This window comes from Podarcis liolepis (genome assembly GCF_965112155.1).
Source record: "Podarcis liolepis genome assembly, chromosome: 12".
NCBI lineage: Eukaryota > Metazoa > Chordata > Lepidosauria > Squamata > Lacertidae > Podarcis > Podarcis liolepis.
In genome coordinates, this window is record NC_139563.1 from 47,652,274 (window position 1) to 47,670,333 (window position 18,060).

At 44.5% G+C, this 18,060-nt stretch overlaps 2 protein-coding genes across 4 annotated transcripts in view; one reads left to right on the forward strand and one right to left on the reverse strand.

Annotated features, from left to right (window-relative positions):
* DNAJC13 (DnaJ heat shock protein family (Hsp40) member C13) overlaps nt 1-9,827 on the forward strand; it is a 63,179-nt gene extending 53,352 nt beyond the window's left edge. For 2 of the 3 annotated variants that reach the window (XM_083467748.1, XM_083467749.1), the window contains 10 exons: nt 713-787; nt 934-1,046; nt 2,858-3,027; nt 3,344-3,386; nt 3,828-4,001; nt 5,049-5,228; nt 6,082-6,222; nt 7,227-7,370; nt 7,575-7,674; nt 8,999-9,827. In XM_083467748.1, the coding sequence (XP_083323874.1) occupies nt 713-787; nt 934-1,046; nt 2,858-3,027; nt 3,344-3,386; nt 3,828-4,001; nt 5,049-5,228; nt 6,082-6,222; nt 7,227-7,370; nt 7,575-7,674; nt 8,999-9,096 (1,238 nt within the window). In that variant the 3' untranslated portion in view covers nt 9,097-9,827. Of the gene's footprint in view, nt 1-712; nt 788-933; nt 1,047-2,857; nt 3,028-3,343; nt 3,387-3,827; nt 4,002-5,048; nt 5,229-6,081; nt 6,223-7,226; nt 7,371-7,574; nt 7,675-8,007; nt 8,124-8,998 lie in introns of all 3 variants that reach the window. The other variant, XR_014517653.1, reaches the window with a different exon arrangement.
* ACAD11 (acyl-CoA dehydrogenase family member 11) overlaps nt 9,688-18,060 on the reverse strand; it is a gene marked incomplete at its 5' end in the record, with an annotated part of 38,658 nt that continues 30,285 nt past the window's right edge. The window contains 7 exons of the mRNA XM_083468132.1: nt 9,688-10,570; nt 11,751-11,860; nt 13,148-13,264; nt 14,562-14,716; nt 15,154-15,225; nt 16,092-16,177; nt 17,990-18,056. Coding sequence (XP_083324258.1) covers nt 10,456-10,570; nt 11,751-11,860; nt 13,148-13,264; nt 14,562-14,716; nt 15,154-15,225; nt 16,092-16,177; nt 17,990-18,056 — 722 coding nt within the window. The 3' untranslated portion in view covers nt 9,688-10,455. The remainder of the gene's footprint in view (nt 10,571-11,750; nt 11,861-13,147; nt 13,265-14,561; nt 14,717-15,153; nt 15,226-16,091; nt 16,178-17,989; nt 18,057-18,060) is intronic.

Sequence of the window (18,060 nt, forward strand, 5' to 3'; positions counted from 1 at the left end):
TTTAGAAAACTCTTTAGATACCAAAAGATAAACTCCTCCCCCCCCCTTACAAGCGTGCATATAAAATTATGGCTCCAACTTGGGAAGGGCATTGAGGTCTCAGGCCTGTGTAGAGACAAATATTCTCTAAACTGGAGATCTTGCCCTCTGACTTCAGATCTCTTGGGGAAATTATAGGAGGTCACTAATGAAGTAAAATCGCCTGTGTTGGGGTGTTGTCTTTGGCATTCAAAATAGATCTAGAGAAAAACCCTCAGTGAATGTTAGGTCATACTTTCAGTATGTGTTCAGAATACACCCATTTTGTGAATGAAGGCATCTTGCCACAAATCAGCCCTTTGGAACTTCTTTCTCTATTAGGGACTTGCTTTTAAGGGAAAGGCTAGACCTGTGATGTTTTTATTGTATTGTATATGTACGTGATTTTTTTAATATGCATATATTTTAATTCTACTAGTGCTTAGTTCTTTGACTTAAGCTGATCTTTCATAGGATATTTTTTTTAAGTACCTTTGCTAACTTTGGAACTCAGTCCATGGAAGGCTTTTGTTTCGCCTCATAAACAGCTCTTTCCTGAGGGGCCAGCTAAACTAGGCAACAGTGCAGGCCCCATTGTCCAACTCTAAACAAGCCCTGTTGTGTTTTTACTTCATCTTTGCTAAATAGAGACACACAAAAGCTGGGTTTCGCTCACGGTTTTTCCTCTTGGCAGGTCGGCAGCTTGTTCTGGAAACTCTGTATGCTTTGACATCCAGTACCAAAATAGTTAAAGAGGCCATGGCAAAAGGTACAGTGAGCGCTGTTGTTCTTTGTTGAAACATTACCCAAAAGTAATGTTTCAAACTTACTGTGATTGGAAGAGTTCATTTGTTTTTATCTATCAGAATATTCATAGGCTGCCATAAGGCCCTCTGTTTCTCTGTCCCTTCCTAGGTGCTTTAATCTACTTACTTGATATGTTCTGCAACTCAACACATCCCCAAGTTCGATCTCAGACTGCAGAGCTTTTTGCTAAAATGACAGCCGACAAGCTGGTTGGTCCAAAGGTAAGTGTGTTTTGCTTCATTTTTGGACATTGTAACTGGCCCTTTTAAAAGCATGTTTTTAACACTAAATAGCACAATGTCTGTTAGACTTGATTTGCAACATGCTTATAAAAAATGCTGTCCAACTCTGAACTAGGAGTTAACATTACACAGGCCGTATTCATCTTTATCATCCCTTCATATGGGCTGGGAAACAAGCCACGAAGCTGCTGTTACCATGGCTTCCCATTATACCTAAGCTAGCAAACTATGATTAATAGCTTCCCAGCAAACCAGGATACATAAGCCAGCTTTGAAATATGACTTACTGCCATTCTTTATTTGGAAGCCATTAGTCATAGTTTTCCTGGTTTGGACGCAAGAGGAATTGGCAACGTCTTCCTGCCTTGGTTTTTCCACTTAACGTGAAGGGTGGGGAGAGCCAAGTGGCTGTCTGCCTGTTCGTAGCTTGGCTTCTCAGTCCAAGATCCGATTGTCTGGATACAGCCAATGTGCATCACTTCGAATAAACAGCCCTCACGTGGTGCAAGCTTTACATTTCACTCTCTGCAAGCTACTAGTCTTATAGAGTAACATGCTGGTTGGAAAACATGGCAACATAAGAAGAGCCATTCTGGATCAGGCCAGCAGCCCATTTGGCCCAGCATATAATACTCGCAATGGCCAACCACATGCCTGTGGGAAGTCATAACCAGGAGTATAGCAGCATTCTCCCCAAATGTGAATCCCTGCAACGGGTTCCTTGAGGCATTCTGCCTCCAACAGTGGGCATAGTAGCCATTGATAGCCTTATGTAAAGGTAAAGGGACCCCTGACCGTTAGGTTCAGTCGTGGCTGACTCTGGGTTGCAGCGTTCATCTCGCTTTATTGGCTGAGGGAGCCAGTGTGCAGCTTCCGGGTCATGTGGCCAGCATGACTAAGCCGCTTCTGGCGAACCAGAGCAGTGCACGGAACCACCATTTACCTTCCCGCCGGAGCGGTACCTATTTATCTACTTGCACTTTGACATGCTTTCGAATTGTTAGGTTGGCAGGAGCTGGGACCAAGCAACGGGAGCTCACCCCGTCATGGGGATTCAAACCGCCAACCTTCTGATTGGCAAGCCCTAGGCTCTGTGGTTTAGGTGAAACCTAAAATTATATTATATTATATTATATTATATTATATTATATTATATTATATTATATTATATTATATTATATTATATTATATTATATTATATTATATTATATTATATTATATTATATTATATTATATTATATTATATTATATTATATTATATTATATTATATTATATTATATTATATTATTATCCATCTGACTGGGTTGCCGCAGCCACTCTGGGAGGCTTCCAGCGAATTAAAACATTAAACACAGTAAGACATCAAGCATTAAAAGCATCCCTATACAGAGCTGCCTTCAGATGTCTTCTAAAAGTCAGATAGTTGCTTATTTCCTTGACATCTGATGGGAGAGCATTCCACAGGGCGGGTGCAACTACCAAGAAGGCCCTCTGCCTGGTTCCCTGTCACCTTGCAGTGAGGAAAGAGGCAGATGGCTGTCAGAGCTGGATCTCTGTCTGGGCTGAACCATGGGGATTCACAATGCCCATCCATCAAGTTCAGTAGTCAGCCATACAAAGGCATTCCCCACACAGGTTTAAGAATTGCTATGTGTTGATAAGGCAAATTCCTTTCAAAAACATTTTCCCCATGCTTTGCTAGATGTCAGTATTACAAGCTGTTCATTTGATTCACTGGAAACCTTTGTTAGCGGTGACAGAATCTGCAATCTGGTGTGTTCTTTTCTAGGTTAGAATTACCCTAATGAAGTTTCTACCTGGTGTCTTTATGGATGCCATGAGAGATAACCCTGAAGCTGCTGTTCACATTTTTGAAGGAACGCATGAAAATCCAGAGTTGATATGGAATGACAACTCCAGAGAGAAAGTGTCTACAACTGTTCGAGAAATGATGCTAGAGTATGTTACAGTTGTGGTGAATGATGGTTGTACTTTTGTAGTCAGTTTCGTGGTAAAACGTAGCAGAACTGTAAAGCCAACGTTTAGATTCAGTTTGGAATCCTCTTGGATTGTAATACAGGGTCTATTCCAGGCAGCATAATGCAAAAAATATAACCAGATATTCTGTATTGATCAAAATTGCTGAAAGCGATTAGAGTGCAAATAAGCCAGTTTGATTTTAACCTCAGGCGAGGGAAGCGTTTAGAATTTAATTCATTTTTACCCCTTGCTTGCAGAAGAATTTGTTAATGGGTTTTCTGACTTTTTTTTTAAGGCACTTTAAACTACAGAGAGACAACCCTGATATTAACTGGAAGGTAAGCAAAATTTAAACGTTAAGGGGGAAATTAAGACAAAGCATGGGTGTGGTTTTCCTTCGTATCCTTTTGCATTTTCTCTTTTTCACTACTGCTCAGTCTTATCTCGCTGTACCATGACTAATAGCATGAAACTGCACGGTAGGACAGAGACCCCGGGGCGGGGGGGGGGCTGTGAAACTCTGGATGTTCCTGCACTAAAACTCCCATCCGCTCTGACCACGTCATGCTACTTTTGGTCCTATGGAAGCAGGAGCCCAGCATCCACTGGATGGCTGCAGCTTCAACAGCCCTGCTGCAAAGTATTCTGCATTGCTACAGACCCTTATAATCGTAGTTGGGCTCACACCTGTGTTGTTAGTCCCCCTCCCTTTCTAATAAACCAAATGTAACTTTCCTAATGCACGAACTCGGTGACATTTTTTTCTCTCGTTGATCCAGCTGCCTGAGGACTTTGCTGTGGTGTGCGGTGAAGCAGAGGGTGAACTTTCTGTAGGAGGGGTCTTCCTAAGAATCTTTATTGCCCAGCCGGCCTGGGTGCTGCGAAAACCTAGGGAATTTCTCATTGCACTGTTAGAAAAATTCACCGAACTCCTGGAGAAAAACAACCCCCATGTAAGTGGAGTTGATTGGTTGCGTGTTAGCTTTGTGCAACTGCATTTGTGAAAGCGAGCTCCGGTCCACTGAAAGGTGGTGCTGCTGCTATTATTGTTACTACTTCCTACCGCTGTTTGTTTCATTTATGAATAGCTTGCCCTCAGCAGTTTACAATAAAGACCTTTAAGGATGCGGTTAGTTCTGCTTCTTGCTCTGTAAACCTGCCTAGGCTTGTGCTGTGAAATAATTGGCACATAACAGCAGCAAACCCATGGTGGTTAAAGGCAGTAGGAGAGCAATTCGTTTAGTTTGAAGAACAACGAATGAATGGCCACTAAATGAATGCATCCTAGCACAAGCCGTTGTGCGGCATGCAGTTGCATAAGTGATCAGGCAGCTGTTCGAAACAGCTTATGCACATGCATTACATCTGTGCGTGCAGTTTGGGTTTTCCCCATACAAGATTCTGACCGAAGAAACGGTAACTGCTCAGTACGTTGAAGAAGTTCTTATTCTTCAGGTTATGGCTGTCATTCTCTGCTTCTTAACAAGGTAAAAGTACCCCTGACCATTAGGTCCAGTCGCGGATGACTCTGGGGTTGCGGCGCTCATCTGGCTTTACTGGCCGAGGGAGTTTGTCTGCAGACAGCTTCCGAGTCATGTGGCCAGCATGACTAAGCTGCTTCTGGTGAACCAGAGCAGCGCATGGAAACGCCGTTTACCTTCCCGCCAGAGTGGTACCTATTTATCTACTTGCACTTTGATGTGCTTTCGAACTGCTAGGTGGGCAGGAGCAGGGACCGAACAAAGGGGGCTCACCCCGTTGCAGGGATTCGAACCGCCAACCTTCTGATCGGCAAGCCCTAGGCTCTGTGGTTTAGACCACAGCCCCACCTGTGTCCCTTTAAGATAAGCCTACGTTCCCACAAATTAATCAAGATGTTCATACATGCAACTCCCGAGTGTCATTAAACGGTTGATTGTAAACTGGCCGCTTGTTGACTGACTTCAATAGTGGAGCAGGAAATTTCATTGACTTGCTCTGTGCTTTGTGTTCCGAAACAGGGGGAAACTTTAGAAACTTTAACAACAGCGACGGTGTGCCTCTTTAGTGCTCAGCCTCAGCTGGCAGACCAAGTTCCCCCTCTTGGTCATCTTCCCAAGATTCTCCAGGCCCTGAATCACAAGAACAACGCCATTCCGAAAAGCGCAATGCGTGTCATACACATGCTGTCTGATAATGAGGTATGAGGATATGGGTTTATTGTGTTATTGTTTGCTGGAAGAACTTTCATCTCAGGTGCTTGTTGTATGTTCCTGATGATGTAGATTGGATTTCAAATGTTTCCCCCCCTGAAACCAGTACCAGGGATGGTAAATCTAGCTAGGCACAGTATAAAGCAGGGTTCAATTTAACTCATATTACACCCTAGATTAGATTGTCTCCAGCTGGGATCATAGTATATAAAACTGTCAACTCAGTCAGTTGAAGAGATCAGGTCCATGCATGCTTTAACCTATTTACATTGCAGGCAAACTGTTGCTTCCAGTCTCTCAGTATGTAGCAACCCCAACACTATCCTGATGTGGTGCCCTAAAATATGTTGGTTGCCTAGTTGTTTGAACTCTCTATCAACCAATAGTTTGAATTAATCCAGGGTATGGAAAATTAGCAGCAATTAGCCTTAAGGAATGTTGCCTACTACTTCTGCAGCCCAGGTTGGAAAATGGGTGTTAACTCAAGTTGGTATGCTAGACGAGGGGTCAGCAACCTTTTTTAGCCATGGGCCGGTCCTATGTCCCTCAGACCTTGTGGGGGGCCGGACTAAATTGGGGGGGGGGGGAGAAATGAATGAATTCCTATGCCCCACAAATAACCCAGAGATGCATTTTAAATAAAAGGACACATTCTGCTCATGTAAAAACATGCTGATTCCCAGACCGTCCACAGGCCGGATTTTGAAGGCGATTGGGCCGCATCCGGCCCCAGGGCCTTAGATTGCCTACCCCTGTGCTAGACATTTCTTGGGTCTTGTAACCTCATCTTTTAAATGAGAATCTTCAACAGCCTAAATAAAGCTGCTTTTCCCCTCCACAGCTTTGTGTTCGCTCAATGGCAGCGCTAGAGACCATTGGACCCGTGATGAATGGAATGAAGAAACGGCCAGATACGATTGGAGTAGCCTGCGAGGCACTTAATCGAATGTTTCAAAAGGAACAAAATGATCTTGTAGTCCAAGTAAGCAAGCCGGAACCGTGCCCTTTAAAGGCATTTGTATAGCAATCTAAATATGTATTCCATTCAATTTGTTACGCTAGCTTCGTGGTGTTGTGTGGAGTGGTGTGGAATGAAAGCATTTCCCTGTGGCAGCTTGTGTGTGGGTTGCTTAGGGCAACAAGAAAAAGTGAGGCTCGCTTTGCAAAGCTGCGGGTGGAATGTCCTTGCATTAACATGCATCCTTGCTCATTCGCTCACACATGTATCCGTATTTTCTAAGAGTGACCACACCACAGGGATGTTGCCATGCATGCTGATATCCGTAATACACCATAAATATCTCCCTGAGTTATTGGCAGAGTTCCGTGTGCAACACTAAATGCAGAGTTCCTAACATTTGCTGTTTGGAGTACCTTACCAGTAGGAGCAGTGTGTATTGAATGGCCAAACAGAGGCACATGCTTGTGCAGAAAATGAATCTGGTGTAGAAAAAGGCATTTGCGTACAGCAATAATCCTGCATCTCAGGGCAAGACTAACTCCAATGGTACATGCCACTCATTACCTCCTCAGTCACTGATGAAGATTTGGGTAGTACAGTCGTACCTTGGAAGTTGAATGGAATGAAAGCCAATCAGAAGCTGTGGAAGCCCCATTGGACGTTTGGCTTCCAGAAGAACGTTTGCAAACTGGAACAATCACTTCTGGGTTTGCTGTGTTTGGGAGCCGAGGTACAACTGTACCTATCTGTCTATTAGAGCTGGAGTTGTCTTTACCATAAAATCATGTGGAATTACTGTTGGAACGTTGGGGAAGGTGGTGAATTCATCCTTTAGTCTTTTTGCAGTGGTTCTGGGTGGCCATATTTGAGATGACCTGAGTTGTTGAGTTAGGCAGGAGAGCAAAGAATTTTAGGAGGCAGGCTCGGTCCATCAGTTCTTTTTCACCTGCCTGATGGATAGGAGCATTTCTTGCTTTGGAACGCCCTTGGGCTATCATTAAGTACCCTGTAACCTTGTTTTGCAGGCTTTGAAAGTAGAGTTGGTTCCATACCTCCTGCGATTGCTTGAAGGCGTCGGTCTTGAGAATCTGGAAAGCCCCTCGGCCACGAAAGCTCAGATCGTTAAAGCTTTGAAATCTATGTCTCGCAGTCTACAGTATGGAGAGCAGGTAAAGCACCCTGAATTCCTTTCAGTTGAGGTATCTGCATTTTGTATTTTTGACACACACACCCCCCCAAAAAAATGCTCCAGATTTGTGCAATTACAAAAGCTGCTGCTAATGGCAGGGTCAATTTCATAATGACAGCAGCCAGTTACAAAGAACAACAGGGGAAATGAAACAAACGTTTCCTGAGCTTTATGTGTCTTGCAGGTGAATGAAATACTCTCTCGTTCCTCTGTGTGGAGTGCCTTCAAAGATCAGAAACATGACTTGTTCATTTCTGAGACTCAAACAGCAGGATACCTCACTGGTCAGTAAACATTCTAATTTAGGCTTTTCCTGTTGTGTTTCCCTTCTTTTGTGTATCATGTGGCTTGTTTATTCTGGGATAACATCTTAATTCAGCCCCCTTAATTTGATTGTAGAATTGTAAGGTTGGAAAGGGGGCCACAAGGAGCAATGGATGCTCCAACTGGACTTCAGTTTTAATTCTGGACATATCCAGGGTAGAAATTTGAAGGGGGCAAATGATTAATGGGTCCGTTACAAGCCACCTCGGGACACTACGGAGTGATGCTTCACTTTTGCTTCCAAGTGCTTTGCTGTCTGTACCTCCCTTGCGTCTGGTTTCTTTCTCCCCCAGGTATCTCCTCTCCTTCCCTTCTATCTGGTAGCAGTCCTCTTCATCTCAGAAGTGGGCTTTAGATCTACTTTGGCAGGCAGCTTGCTAAACTTCTCTCTAGCACTCTCTAAAAGCAGGTAGATACCACTTTGCTCAGTGCATGCTGCATCGGCGCAGTTCCTAGAACGAAATGCTTCCTTAGCTGCATGGCAGTACAGTGGTAGCGGACATGTGACTGTTGTAGAACATTGCGCAATGCCACGTTTTGGAACTCGTGATTTTTATTCCCCTGCGATTGTGACATCAGGGTTCCAAATGGTAGGTGCCTGAGGGTACGTATCAGTGGTTCTCAAACTCTTCCCCCCACACGGACCACTTGCAAAATTTGCAGGGAGTCTCAACGGGCCATTTAGTATTTTCTTCTATAGCGCAAAAGAACAATCTAGCCTTGCCTTTCTAATATGATGGATAGATTAACTATGAAAGCAAGCAACATTTTTTGCTTCCACACTAGCATTGTTGCAAAAAATGAGAGGTACCTCTAATCGACAAAGCTAGTAGGCTTATTATGTAAACAACTGACCCATCATCTCATTGGCGAGTTTAATCATCCTGCCCTGGTCCAAACAGCCTAAAAAACAAATCAAGTTTAGGGTGAAGTTCAGATAATCTTGTCTGTTTTGCAACCTTTCTGCAGACTGACCATAGTTTGAAAACCTCTGGTACATGTATGTGTGTTTGTGTATGTGTATATGTATATTTTTGTGCATATATTATTGCAGTTGAGTTAAAACATAAATCCTAGATAACATAGTGACTGGTGATATGGAAATCTGATCTCCAGTAACGTGTATCAATCTAGATAAGTGTAAGCTGGACACAAATGTCATGGGTAAGACAGATCACTCTGGTTTGTCTGATCAGAACTAACAACTTTGAAAACACTCATGTTAATGATACAGCGTTTTAAAGAAAACTGTTTGTTCCTTCCTATCTTTCCCCCCTGGTACAGGTCCTGGAGTTGCTGGCTATCTTACTGCAGGGAGGTCTTCATCGGTTCTGCCCAGTGTCCCCCCTCCAGTAGACCACGAAGCTGGAGACCACAGCTAAAGGAAATTAAATGCAAGAGACTCCGAAACAGACTGGCGGGGGTGAGGAAGGCCCCATTCCTTGGCCTGTCCACCGGAACAGATTTCTGCCTGCCTTTCCAGTTTCATGACAGTGTTATTCCTTTTTCTATGAATATATTTTTTTTAGGGGGGAAAGACAAGGTTCCACGATTCTATCACACTGTAACATAAGAAGAAAGTACTTTGGGGATCAGCCTAAAGGGGTACGCAAGAAGTTTTTGTTTCTTGCTGTACGTAAGCACATTTTTTTGTTCCTTTATATTTTTGTTTACAAGACTGTGAATCGAAACACTTTTTCCTAGTTTTTTGTATTTTATGAGCTAAGCATGACTGAAGTTGAACTGCAGTCTCGAAGAAATTGGGCTAAATCACTTGATCCTCCTACTCCTCTCCAAGTTGGACAAGATAATCCTCCCAAAACTTGACAGACTTGGTGTTTGCCTCTCTCCTCAATCATTAACATTTCCTTCACCAGACCTAACAAGATATTTGTATGTATAACTGGCTTTACCAAATTGAAAAATTAAAATGCAGCAAAAAAAAAAACCTATTTAAAAATGACGTTAACATGTTATATATAAAAAGCATAGTGTAATTGTGATATGTTCTATACATTATCCAGTATATAAAACTTTCTATATTGAATGTACATTATACAGATCATTCGTATGTACATAAAATTTTAAAAAATAAAGGGAACTGAACTGTTAATGTGACAGACTTGTACTTCTGCTGTTCTATTCCTTTGTAAAGCTGGAAAGAAAATGAGGGTTCGATACCTGAAATCTATTTTGAGGGCGAGAGAACCAAACCTGCATCTTAGATGGCACACAAAATGTTACTTGACTACGATTCCCATCATCCCTGACCACTGGTCCTGCTAGCTAGGGATGATGGGAGTTGTAGTCCAACAGCAGCTGGGGACTCCCTGCTGGGAATGCATCTCTTGGGGCTGAATAAATGTCCCACCCCTGCTTTAAAAACAACAACAGAAGGAGCAAAACCCAGTGTGCAGTTGAGTAGGAATCTTACATTTTATGCAACCCACCAACTGCAGGGAAAGGTATCAAAATTCTGATGGCAGACCTATTCTAGACCTTCCCTCTTGGGTTTAGATGGCCCAACACGCAAGCTTCTGAGTGAATCCATTTTGTCTGCAAGTGAAAGTATCAGTAAAGCAATTGTTGCTAGTAGAATTAGTAAAAGTTTACTTACGAAATATCCATAATTGAGAACAGTGTCAAATCTACAGTCCCCTGCCCCATAAGCTTTCAGCCTAACTTAAAGAAAATGGTTTAAAATGATTGTGGTACCATCACGACTTCAAGCAAGCAAAATATTACAGATGTGCACTCAGATGTTTCGCTTGGTCCTGCAGCTCTTGTCTTGCAATTACGGAGAGGTGAACTTCATCGGGCCCGTCTGCTATGCGTAACGTCCGGATGTAGGCAAACCTGCAGGAGGAACAGAGCAGTTGCAGATGGTCTGGCCATTTCAACACCACAACAGGAAGGCTTGCTGGTTTATACCTTAGGTCTCTACCTCTAATTATATAGAATTGTCGAGTTAGAAGGGAATTGCGAGGCTCAAACCCATGAACCCTGAGTCAAAAGTCTCGTGCTCTGTCACTCCCCACTTTCTCTTAACATACCAAGGACGGCTTTCGATGATACAGACTTCATACTCTAGCCCAAGCTGGTGCCCTCCAGATGTTGCAAGACTACAACTCCCCTCACCACTGACTATGCTGGCCAAAACTGATGGGAGTTGTAGTCAGGAACACCTGGAGGCAAACAAGTTGGAGACCGCTGTAAGTCTCATGAGCATCTTGGCTCTTTCAGCACAGTCAGTGGGGCTTTTAAAATGTGCATCTTCAGCAGAATCTTTTTTTATTTAAAAAACACTTTTAACACTGCTTTGTTATACACCTCCAAGCAGTTTATAAGAATAATGCCATATACAGATTCGGCTTTGGAAAGGACTTTGTAGGTCAAATCCAACCAACCCCACCATGCAAAAGTTGTGGGATACAGTACTGTACATGGATTTCTGCTAGGGCAAAATTCCCAGGATAAAAAGACTATAAACGCATATAACACTTACGGCTCAAAAGCTTGTATTGTGAATTTTAATTTTTTATTACTCTCAGAGCGACTTTTGAATAAGAGAGCACTAGATACATTCTTTAAATAAAACTAAGCTCAGCTACTATACCTTTTTAAAAAAAAAATCCTAATTTTTTTTAGATTAGAATGAGCAAAGGAAATTTTTTAATTCAGTCCCAACAGCTTAGATTAAGCATGGTTTGTTGGATCACCTCTTCCACCTTACCCCATGTGCTTCCAAGTAACTGAGACCCAAAGCAAGAGCAAGCTTTGGAGAAACAAGGCTTGTTATCTCACCTGCGAGACAACTTGTGGTTTGTTGAACAAACCATGGTTAAAGTAAACTATGGCTCAGCTTTATGTGCAAACAGGAGCTTGTGCAGGAGCTATATGTGCAGGAGCCTGACACGACGCCCGTGTGTTGGCAGCTAAAGGAGGAGCATTGAGCCTCTACTGAGCCACCACACACAGCTCGTGGGATGTGTTTGGCTTACAATATTAGCCTCTCCTAAGAGTATCTTTCACTTACATTTCAGCCAGTGGGAAGTCTTGAGAGACTCCGGCACCTCCACAAACTTGAATGGCGCAGTCAATCACTTTAAGGACTGCTCGGGGAGCCACCACTTTGATCATTGCAACCTGTAAAGATGAAGAAAAGCTTTTTAAAAAAATATTTGCTCATGAACAAACAAGTGAAACCCTATGACAACAAGCAGGCTTGCAGTTCAGAAAGCATGTGAAGCACCCCCTTGCCGCTGGACACATTTGTGAGCGTTTGTGTTTGCTGTTTTGCAACTTGCCTAAAAGCCAGGACGACTCTGGGTGCAGGACAACATAGACAAAAGCAGCATGCTTGATGGTGTAGTGGGAGGTTGTAATTTCTAGAGTGCTTACTAAAAGTTGTTTCTGAGAAAATCCAGATCATACGGAGCCAATCTAATCCAGCCAGCTTAAGCAAGAACGCTGATTGTTGAGAATTTGGTGGTCTTCCAGTTGAACTTGTCGATAGCCACAGTTGAATAAGAATAGCCAAAGCGATCTTTGTAGCACATAGCTAGAGGGTCAGACTCAGATCAGGAGACCCAAGCTGAAATATCTACTCAGCCATGAAGCCCACTGGGTGCTCGCTAGAGATAAGGGCACAAAGGTAATGAAACAGCATTGAATTGAAACAAAAAATGCAGTTCCTGATCAAATTCTGTTTGCTTTCTTGAAAGCTGGAAGACTGTGGTGATTGCCATAAGTCTTATTGGAATGGTCTGCCATGCGTAGGAACAAGTCATACCACTGGTCCTCCTGCACTGACTGGCAGGGGCTTTCCAGGCAGGGTGACCTTCTGCATCCAAAATAGATGCTGTGCGCCTGAGCCAAGGCGGCTTGCACTAAATCCATGACATGTCCGCCAAGAAAAATTACAAGGTTGCTGTATTTGCCAAAATACAGGCGTACCTTGGAAGTCAAACAGAATCCGTTCAACTTCCAAAACGTTTGGAAACCAAGGCATGGCTTCCGATTGGCTGCAGGAAGTTCCTGCAGCCAATCAGAAGCCGCAGCAGACATTTGGGTTCCAAAGAACATTCGCAAACCGGAACACTCACTTCTGGGTTTGCGGCATTCAGGAGCCAAAACGTTCGACTTGCAAGGCATTCAGGATTCAAGGTACAACTGTACACACAGGTGGGATTGTCCAGGTATGAAATAATGGATTTTTTTGCTATTGGCAGAGATGGTGAAATTCTAATTCCTAGGTCAGGAAAGCCAAGATAGTGCTATCCCATGAGCCCCAAGCCAGCATAGCCAGTGGTCAAGGATGATAGGAGCTGTAGTCCACAATCTCTGGAGGACTCCACCCCAGTTACCCCTGGCTTAAGACACATCTGCTAACAAGATGCTATTTTCTCCAGCTTGCAGCACTTGCCCTGTTACCTCTTTTCTGGCTTCTTTGTTGCCCATGGCATCTATTTTGCTGGCTGCTTTCAACGTCAGCAGTCTTGCCTGTTCGATAGCAATGCGGCATTCAGCAATCCAGTGAGCGACAACTTCCTGCAGTCGTAAGGATAACCAAAGAAAAGTGAAAATTAGCACCCCGCTTAAGTAACACAACCAATCTCATTACACCTACTAGTGGTCTTACTTGAACATGGATACTTAATATAGATCTGCAGTTTTGGACAGTATCAGAATACATACCTCCAGTTGGAAGATGATTTGAAGAAGAAGTAGTAGTGTTTGGATTTGATATCCCGCTTTATCACTACCCGAAGGAGTCTCAAAGCGGCTAACATTCTCCTTTCCCTTCCTCCCCCACAACAAACACTCTGTGAGGTGAGTGGGGCTGACAGACTTCAAAGAAGCGTGACTAGCCCAAGGTCACCCAGCAGCTGCATGTGGAGGAGCGGGGAAGCGAACCCGGTTCACCAGATTACGAGACTACTGTTCTTAACCACTACACCACACTGGGTCACTGATTTGAAGAATCATGCTCGTGAACCACAGTACACTGATGCCTGCTAAAACTAGCTGGTGATAGAAACTATAGGAGCTAAATGACTTTGAAAAACTTTACAAGCAACTCCCATTTTGTGCGCATTCAATGCATGTGCAATCGCAATTGGAACGCCATGTTCAGCACCGGAAGAGGGCAGGGCAGGGGCAGAACAGGGTGTTATGCATGCTCTGCTGACATGCACCATGTAAGGTAAAGGTCCAGTTGTGGCCGACTCTGGGGTTGTGGCGCTCATCTCGCTTTATTTGCCGAGGGAGCCGGCGTACAGCTTCCGGGTCATGTGGCCAGCATGACTAAGCCGCTTCTGGCGAACCAGAGCAGCACACGGAAACGCCGTTTACCTTCCCGCTGGAGTGGTACCTATTTATCTACTTGCACTTTGACATGCTTTCGAACTGCTAGTTGGCAGGGGCAGGGACCGAGCAACAGGAGCTCACCCCATCGTGGGGATTCGAACCACCGACCTTCTGATTGGCAAATCCTAGGCTCTGTGGTTTAACCCACAGCGCCACCCGTGTCCCTGTAACATGCACCGTGACCCTTGCATAAATGAGAGGAAGCCTGTATTCTCAATTTTATTTTATTTTTTCCCAGTCCCTGCTGCCCAGTGGTTCCGTTCATGAGATATTTTGAACAGCACGAGAACACAGGGACCCGCCTTGCGCAACATCAGACTATTGGTCCATCTAGTTCAAAATTGTCTCTTATCTAGCACATAAACATTCTGCTTCCTAGCGTACTACTGAAGCTTTAGCGACGCCTCCTGTCACTGGATCTGACACACCTTTGAGTTAAGAAAAGAGTTACACCTACTGAAGTAGAGAGACAACTCACATGATGGTAGAGCTTCTTCCCAAATGCCACCCTCTGGGCTGAGCGCTTGCACAGGATCTGCAGAGCAGTTTCAGCTGCCCCTATGGACCGCATGCAATGATGTATGCGGCCTGGTCCAAGTCTTCCTTGCGCGATTTCAAATCCTCTTCCTTCTCCTGGGTTCAGAGAGACAGAGAGAGACAGAAAGGTTCTTTGCCTTTCTGGGAATGAGATTGCATTGGCACCACTAATGTGGTGTTGTTCCATAGCTAGCACGTAACAGTGGAGAGATTGCTGAAGTTTCAGTGGGGATACATGGGAACATGGAAAAAAAATGACCTTAGACGAGGTCAGTTTGTCCAGATGTTTTGAATGAGAACTCCCACCAACCCCAGGCTAGCCGGGGCTGATCAGAGTTGGAGCCCAAAACATACACAGGGCACCAGGTGGGAAGAGTTTTGCAGAGCTCTGTAATAATAAATAATAATACTTTTTATTATTTATACCCCACCCATCTGGCTGGGTCTTCCCCACCAACTCTGGGCGACTTACAGCATATATAAAACATCAAACATAAAAAAAAATTCTCTAGCAAAGAAATGTTGAGACTCACCAAGGATTAAATGAGAGGCAGGTACCCGGACGTTGTTAAAATGCACCTCAAAATGTCCACCATGGAAATAATCTATAAAGTTGTGAAAAGAACAAAGGCAAGTGTCAACTGAGGGAAATTGCTAGCGTCAGTATATAAAGGGACCCCTGACCATTAGGTCCAGTCGTGGCCGACTCTGGGGTTGCGGCGCTCATCTCACTTTACTGGCCGAGGGAGCCAGCGTACAGTCATGTGGCCAGCATGACTAAGCCGTTTCTGGCGAACCAGAGCAGCGCACGGAAACACCATTTACCTTCCTGCCGGAGCAGTACCTATTTATCTACTTGCACTTTGATGTGTTTTAGAACTGCTAGGTGGGCAGGAACAGGGACCGAGCCGAGCAACGGGAGCTCACCCCATCGCGGGGATTCGAACCGCCGACCAGTATGTACATTATGCACAGTATAGCAGCCCAACAGCAGCAGCTGCATGAGCTACTGGGATAGCTATGTCAGTACAGCTTAATCAAAGGTTGTGGGTTCGAGTCCCACATTGTGCAAAATAGCCCTGCATTGCAGGGGGTTGATGACCCTTGTAGTCCCTTCAAACTCTACGATTCTGTGAGTCTTAAGTGTCTCCAGTCCAGCGACAGAGCATCAAGACATGAGAGTAAGGGACACCCATTTATTTAGTGGTTTAAATTAAAGCAGGCATAGGCAAACTTGGCCCTCCAGATGTTTTTGGCCTACAACTCCCATGATCCCTAGCTAGCAGGACCAGTGGTCAGGGATGATGGGACTGTAGTCTCAAAACATCTGGAGGGCCAAGTTTGCCTATGCCTGAATTAAAGCAACAGCTCAGACCAGTTAGGGCACCGAGATCTAGGAGCCAAATCCAAGCGCTTGGAAGATGCTTGATGATGACAATGATGATCATAAGTACTTGGCAAACCAACTTACCCCAGTATCCAAAGACTGAAAGAGGCCTTATAAGTTTGACACCCGGTGTATCCATTGGCACAATGATCATACTGTGCTGTTTATATCTAAAAAAATAAAAAAGTGGTGCTGGGAATTAACTGTGAGTTTTAAAAAAAACAGATATGAGAGAGAGATGGAGAGCGCCGTACCTGATTTATGTATAAGCTAAACAAGCTATAGCTTAGGGCTCCACTCTCTTGGGGGCCCCAAAAATTTTAAAGGAAAAAAAAAGTGGACATACTTTGATAAAATACATACTTTGTTATGTGCAAATGGGTTTAGATACCTATTAGGTCCATAAATTACCATATATAATATATTCAACACACAATAAAGGGACAACTTGTTGTTGACAAAGGACAGCTGGAAATATAAAGGGTTCAATTACCTTCAGTAGCTTAGGGCCTCATCAAACCTAAATCCGGCCCTGAGAGAGAGGCACTGAAACTAGAAATCTGGCAACTAAACTTTTATTACCTCTACCTCTTGAGCAGCAGCTGAGTATTAATGAACACAGAAACTGCTGACTATTAATGGACACAGAAAGCTGCCATTGGTCCAGTATTGTCTACACCAGGAATAGGGAAGCTCAGACCTGGAGGCTCAATCTGGCCCTTCAGACCTTTCAATCTGGCCCTTGGAACTTTCCTGAGGCCCTGCCACTCACCGACCCCGCTTTGCACTATTTTTGCCTAGCTGGAACTCTGGCAAGATAGAGGGACATGAGAATGTGTTGCCTGCTGCACAAAGGTAACCCGCACATTTGTTGCTCTGCCTGCTATCGCCTCTACCGCAGTGTGGCCCCTTTCTGAGGGTGGCCCAGAAGGATATATGTCCCTCAGACTTAAAAAGGTTCCCCCTCTCTGGTCTGTAAAGGGACCCCTGACCATTAGGTCCAATCACGGACGACTCTGGAGTTGTGGCGCTCATCTCGCTTTACTGGCCGAGGGAGCAGGCGTACAGCTTCCAGGTCATGGGGCCAGCATGACTAAGCCACTTCTGGCGAAACCAGAGCAGTGCACGGAAACGCCGTTTACCTTCCTGCCGGAGCGGTACCTATTTATCTACTTGCACTTTGATGTGCTTTCGAACTGCTAGGTGGGCAGGAGGAGGGACCGAGCAACGGGAGCTCACCCCATCGCGGGGATTCAAACTGCCGACCTTCTGATCGGCAAGCCCTAGGCTGTGTGGTTTAACCCACAGCGCCTGATGGGCAAAAGCTCCACAGGATTCCCAGCAGGGGTCTTTACCAGCTGTTCACGGAGATGCCAAGGATCGAACCTCTTGGCTTGCAAAGTATGCAAAGCGTACCTAACCTATGGGTCTTCTATCGCAGGGATGGGAAGGCAGAGAGGTGTCTTGTTCAGTGCCATGCAGGCCATAGCTACTGACTGGTCCAAGTTCAGGCAGTGTGAGCACGGATGCTGGAGGACAAGGCTCATGCAAGGTATTGTGCAGTTGCATGCATGTACTTGCATGAGACTGACTTGGGCACCTTCTGCCCCAGCATGCCGGCCAGGAGGGACACAAGGTGGTCTTCCCCCTTGGTCACTTTGTAGTGGTGACGGCCTCTTCTTGCATGCCATAGCCCTTCTTGAGCTTCCTCTCTTCATATAAACATCTGTTTTGCATTTGGAGATACTGCTTTTGTATAAAAATAGAATATAAGGAAGTAGCAATACAAATACAATTCAAACTCGATATGGATATTTAATGTGATGGATGTGCCATCTCCCATCTTCAACCACAAATTCACAGACAGGTTGCAGCGCAGCTCTCACAGACCACAGTCTGGGAACTCCTAGCAGAGACAATACCGAGTTAGATGGACCCATTTTCAGACCTGGCTTAACATTTTATCATGGTTTTCTTCTTACCTGGATGCAGATGTGTTTTTATCTCTGGCCATCACAATAGCAAACTTGCAGTCTGGATTTCCAGCTCCTAC